The sequence below is a fragment of the Didymosphaeria variabile genome, assembly GCF_027946475.1.
Source record: "Didymosphaeria variabile strain IMI 356815 chromosome Unknown scaffold_1, whole genome shotgun sequence".
NCBI classification, from domain to species: Eukaryota; Fungi; Ascomycota; class Dothideomycetes; order Pleosporales; family Didymosphaeriaceae; genus Didymosphaeria; species Didymosphaeria variabile.
This window is the reverse complement of record NW_026611620.1, coordinates 4,962,449-4,968,674: the sequence shown is the minus strand read 5'-3', so window position 1 is coordinate 4,968,674 and position 6,226 is coordinate 4,962,449. Positions and strand designations below refer to the sequence as shown.

Below are 6,226 nucleotides of genomic sequence, written 5' to 3'. Positions count from 1 at the left end.
ATCTTCCCGAGTCGTCGTGGTGACGCCTTCTATGGCACCAATTTGTGCTGAACTAGGCGGTGTGAATCTGCTATTGTCCCTCCGGTTCTCCGGCCCTGCTCTTTGAAATGCCCCGTGTGTTGCATGCATTCTCCGTTCAGGCAAGTCCGCGGAACTGGCGTTGGGAGCATCATAAATAACGAGTTTCTTTGCTCATTTTCTGAAACTCCTCACCTGTCTCTAGTCATTTCTTTTGTTTCTTTTCAAGGCGTCCGGTAATGGCTGAACAAATTGGTGAAAGTGTACCATAATTGGAGTTCGGATGGTGGGTCACGACTGGAACACGATAATCATGATTCTGGCGTTGGTCCAAAGTAGCAAATGCAATTTGTTCATGACTTTACTTGGTGTTGGCGTTTTCTGGCCGGGCGTTTCAGAGAATCATCTTAGCGCCCCTGCGTCACAGTGGCAGCCTACGAATGAGCTCGTAGTCAGTGAATCACCCTTGGCCATCTTAGGACTAGCGAAGTTGTCTTACTAGATTCACAACAGGCTCCTACATAACCTACACTATGCGCCATCAACACTCCAACCTTCATGCATGATCAAACTTACTTACTATTCTCCTTATATGACACCGCATTATGACTGATACCAAGCCTCTCACCGCGTTTATATCCGGGCCGTTGGATTCAACGGAGGAGTACTTTGATACGCACTACAAGCCCAGGATCGATCAAGCTATTGCCGAAGGGCATAATTTCATTATTGGACCTGTGCGTGGTATTGATGCGCGCGCGCTGAAGTATTTGTTGCATAGCGGCGTTGCGCCGGGGAGGGTGACGGTGTAGTACGTTTCCCCTTCCTTTCGACCATCGTCTTCACAGATACCTTCCATACTCAGACGGCGCAAGCGCACTGCCGGTATACCGCCTCAAGAAAAAGTAAAGCTAACAGAAGGTGAAGCATGGCCCCCTTCGAGCATGACTCTCCCACGTGGCTCTCCTCTTTCACAGACCTTTCCGTAAATGTGCATCGTGTTGAGGGGGGTATCACAACGCGAGATAGAGACGCGGCTATGACGAGAGATAGTGACTACGATGTCTTACGCTATCGCACTGAAGAGGAGGCGAAAAGGCAGTATGGACTTAGTTGGTGGCCGCGCGTGAGTAATACGGAGATGAACGAGCGGAGGAGAGCGGGGATCACGAGTCAGGAGTATGTGCTTGGCGAAGGGGAGGGGGCTGCGGAGGCGAAAGGGAATGTGCAATTGGATGTTGGGATAACGAATTATAGTGGAAGGAGGACGAAGCTGGGGAGGCTGCTTGATTTGTTTAAGCTGGGGTGAGGGAGGAATGGGAAATGGAACAGAGAATGACTAGGTGTTGGGATGGATGGTGAGGTTCATCGTTGGCTGCAGGTGATGGATACCATTAATGCACTTCCCGGCTTGGGCTGTCGGGAAAGCATAAATAGCCCTTGGGGCAACGCTTCTTGTGCTTCTCTTCTTCACACAACTGCTTGGCTTCGGCCTTCTATAAAAGCCATCAACGCAGAGCTTATGTCTTTCTTTTGCTGGCTGGCTCTCAAAAGTGACGTTCGCCGAGAAGATGTCTTGTTTCGCCCCTTGCGTTCGGACAGCTCCAATTCCTGGATCACCTATGCTATGTCCTGCCGGACTCTCCCTTTTGGATCCAGAAACAAGATGCAAACCAGGCGATGTTCCTCCTCCTGTTCTCGTCAGCTCGCATGGCTAGGGCCATTCAAGAATCGACAGGCTGAAGGCAGAATGTCCTTCCTGTGCTGTTGGCCCTTTCAAAGCCCAGTGAAAACCCTGCCATGTCTTTGTCCTGCCCTTGTTCCCAATTAGGTCCGAAACACCAATCTTAATCCATCATGCTTGGACTGTTTCTGTCGTTGGGACTTCAAAATCAGGAGGCTGCATATGATGTGCTGCTTCCCGCCCTGCTTTTCGATCAGCCAAAGTCATAGACCTCTGCGGCCATGTTCTGCTTCTCTCTGTTGTTGCGGCTCTAAAAAGCGAGTTGAGACCCCGCTATGTCTTGCTTCCAGCTGTGCTTCTGCGGGGATACAAAAAGACATGGACAAAGCGCGCATGTCTGGTCCACCGCAAAAGTGTCAGAAGCGCCAAAGACACATGCCCTAATCGTTCATGGTGGGACGAATGGACGGAGATCTCGTAACAGCGGCGGTTGGGATGGCCTATGTCTATAAATACAGCTCTTCTGTGTCTTTCTTCTTCTTTTCCACACGTCTCAGGGCAGTGCCCATTGATAAAAAATCTGCGAGGAGAAAAAGATGTCTTCTCCTCTGGTGTTGGAATCTCTAAAAGTTTGAGTGAAGAGGAGAATGGCTTGCTGCTTGCTGGTGGACCAAAACACAGGTCATGGTCAAACATGTTGCTGTCTGGCTCGATGATCATGCAAATGGAAAGCCGCACGGTTGCGTCACAATACACTGCCCTACGTCGCTATGGCTCCAATTGATGCAGACTTCGAAAAAGTATGTTCTCGGATGGTCAGAGAGCATAAAGACAGTTTTCCCGCGCTGTTCTTCCTTTCTCCCACGAGTGCAGGGGCATCTCCTCGCCACTAAAACCAAGAATTCGCGATGACATGTCTTTCTCTGTCTGGCAGATGCCAAAATCGGCAGCGGAATCCCATGTCCAGCGTATTACGCTCTTCCTCACGATGGTCACGAACACACAATCCCTGACTTTCAGCTCTTTGGAATCCGCCAAACGTGAGCGCCATGCTGCCCTTGCGGCTCTTGGTCGAAAGCGAGTAGCTTGGGGCCTATGTGCTTGCTCGTTTCGAAAGCTCGCACCCGCACCCCCATGGCTCGGCTCGACAAGCAACTTGCCAACTGTCATGTGCCTCTCTCTTTGCTTCCTTAAAAGGGAAGAGTACGCAGCATGCCTCCCTTCTCGAAAGCGATCATCCAAGAGCTTGATGTCCTTGTCCGGCTCGAAAGCTTTGCTATCGCCGCAAATGAGTCTGCCTCAAATGGTTCGCCGCCATCCCGCATGTGCCTCTTGCCTTCGACAAAGCTCACCTTATAGGTAGCATGGATCGAACGTCTTGATACCATGGTATAATGTCGCCTGTGGTATAAAGTCGCACTTTCAGACTTGCTTTTTGCTTCACAATACTACGATTTGGATCTGTCACTAAAAGCTGATGGCAATTGATTTATGTGCTTGCTGCGAGCTGTCTCTAAAGGTCAATGATGGCAAACATGTGCCGCGGTCGATCACGAAAGCTGTATTGACGGATTTCATGGACCGAAGTCTTGATACGACGGTCTAGTGTCGCTTGCAGTGTGTATAGTCTCACCAACAGATTTGCTTTCTGTTTCACAACACCACGATCTGAACTTGTCACTAAAAGTTCATGACACTGATCCATGTGCTTGCTGGGAGCTGTCCCTAAAGGTCAATGATACTTGACATGTGAAGCGGTCGATCGAGAAGCCTGCGCACACTGCTTTTATGGACTAAAGCTCGAGAAATCCGTCGCAGAGTTAGTGTATGTCTGTCTCTTGTCGACCAGAAACAATACTATTGACTTGTTATGGAGCAGTGTTCTGTGAATTGTTCTCGCTTCCTATGCTTTCGCCGCGGAACGTCTCAAAATAAGAGAAGGCTCTGAACCATGTGGAGAGTACTTTCGAAAGCCTTGCTACCACGAACATGGTTCCGCGGTACCTCTTGTCATCCAAACCTTCGACGTCAAATTGCATGGAACCGGGTCCGGCAAAACACGATTCAATGACACGGATTTCCCACCCATGAGCTGAGAACCAGCACTCCTTCGCCGCCTTCCAAAATCGGGTCTTCAGGATGGATGTGGTCCGCTTCCTACCATTTGCCGTATACGTCAGTCTCAATGCATCTGGAAACCAGGACATGGCTGCCCACTAAATGATCACTATTGAATCTCATGTCCGTCCGTGCGCTTTGTCGAGCACAGACCTAGCCAGGACGGTATAAATACCTCCGCTGGTAGCAATTGGACTCTTCACACAAGACTTCTTTGACCCTCTAACCAAAAACGAACGATGCATGCTTCCATGTCTCTCCCTGCTCCGGTTTTTGATAAGCAAAAAGCTGAAGCTTACCATTGTATGTGCGGTTTGTTTTCTCGTCGAGCGTGAGAACTGCAAAATATCGAATGAAGGCTGTACATGGTGTCGTGCTTTCTGTTCTGACGGCATCTCATATGGTTCTCAAAATCATGGTTGCTTTACCGAATGTCCCGTGTCTGTGCTGGGCTCCGTTCTCAAAATGGTACAGGAAGACTTCATGTGCGCTGTGTCAACTTGAGGCACACATGTGCCAATAGACACCGACATTATCTCCCATGAAGCTGCCTCGTGTTCTTATTAGCACGTCTCACCTAGGTTTCGCTTTCAAAAGAAGCTTGCTAAACCCTCATGTCTGTTTTGTGCTGGGTCTGTCGCCAAAACACGGTGGGCAATATCCATGTTTTCCTGGTTTGATCCAGGGTCACTCTCAAAATTGCTAGTGAAGGTGACATGTGGAGGACGCCTTAACTCTATGTCAAAGAAACCTCAAAAGGAGTTCATGTCTTCGTCCTTCCGGGCTTGTCGCAAAGGCAGAACAAGTCTTTTCATGACCTGTTCGTCACATGTGGACAACTATCCAAACAGGCCATATAAAATCTTATCTCTCCCTATCATGCACTCGTCACACCACACCTGGACGTAGATCTTTCAAAAAAAGATACGCAAGAGCGACAATGTCTCCTGCGTGCTGGACCCTGTTTCCAAAAGGCAAGTAGCACGAATGTATGCTGCTGGCTGAGCGGAAGCATTGTCTTAAATTTCACAGGCTGCTTGGTATGTTGGCTTCTGACTTCACGGCGCTCGTGATACTTTTTGTTCCAAAGAGCTTGAAGCCTGGGCGATGTCCGCTCAAACCTACCTGGTGTACTTTCTATGTCAGCGGAGTCGGAAGAGCTGTCATAGCTGCTGCTCGGAAAGCTCCTCGGGTTGGGTGTGGAGCTGGGATTGAATTTGAAGGAGGGATTCAAAATTCACTGTGGAGTTCACCGATGGTGCATCGCAGCAATGGGGTGCTTGTTCCTATGCTTTGGGATGGCAATCGGGTTGGAAGAGGGACGTGTTTGTGGCCCCATTATAAACACTTTCGATATGTACACTGGGTCTGTAACCGCACTATACATGTTAAGAGAAGTAAAGAAGTAGAGCATGTAAAAGCAGGCATACATGCACCCACAGCCTCGGGTCTCGACTGTTATGACGGCGTTAGGCTTATTGACCAATGAAGCGTTGTTAGCGTGTTGATTAGCCATATTGGGTTAATAAAATGCGGGGAGATCAAGCGTGAAAGGCTCCATGCTTGGCTACGTCATGTAACCACTTGTCCGTTGAGTCTCTTCCCGCAAGCGAATGGCGCAATCTGTGGAACTGCAAGATCGATCGCGTGACTAGTATGATGCACTGCGGTACCCCGATGATGCATTGTGCTAGGGCTGTATGGCTAGGAAGTCGCCCCATCCCCGCAATGATGTAGTTCAGCTGCATAACCAAGTTTAAAGGGTAACACGGCAGTACTAGTGACGCACGACGATCAGGTACGAGTATATAGCTGTACAATTCGCATCTTTTGTACAGAGTAGCATCCGCATTCAGTCACCTCTACACCAAACCAAATTACTTCACCTTCAACGCAATATGGCGGACGCAGTCAACAAAGTCACCGACACTGTCGGCAAGACCGCTCAGGGCGCTACAGATACAGCTGGTGATGCAGTCAAGGGCGCTGGCAAGACGGCTGGTGATACTACCAAGGGTGCCGGCGATACCGCAAAGGGTAAGAATATCTTGCATACTCAGACATGAGGCCATGCTAATCGCCATACAGGGGCGAGTGGTCAATCGTCAGGAGGAGGTGGCGGTGGAGCAGACCATCTCGGACTGGGCAAGACGGATATTGGTGGTAGCTAGGGATGCTCATTGTCCACTGTATTGCGGTCGCAGACAGTTACGAAGCATAACAAATGCATGTAAAAACAGTTATTCCAATATGCAAGCTCAAACGTGCTCCATTTCATTACCCATCGACGGAAAGGGCGACACAACCAGCCCGTACTAAATGCGCACCACTCCTCCTAATCTGCCTCACCGTACATTGGATACCGCATTGTTCCAAGGGCCGGTCAAGGTAGCACTATGTTCTCCT

General features: G+C 49.5%; 1 protein-coding gene across 1 annotated transcript; it reads left to right on the top strand.

The window, feature by feature from the left end:
• Positions 1–5,718: 5,718 nt before the first annotated feature.
• On the top strand, positions 5,719–5,991 carry N0V89_001610 (uncharacterized protein; the record flags this gene model as incomplete). Its single annotated transcript, XM_056210421.1, has 2 exons — positions 5,719–5,857; positions 5,909–5,991. The coding sequence occupies 2 exons, from the start codon at positions 5,719–5,721 to the stop codon at positions 5,989–5,991; spliced, it is 222 nt and encodes a 73-aa protein (XP_056077243.1).
• Positions 5,992–6,226: the final 235 nt, after the last annotated feature.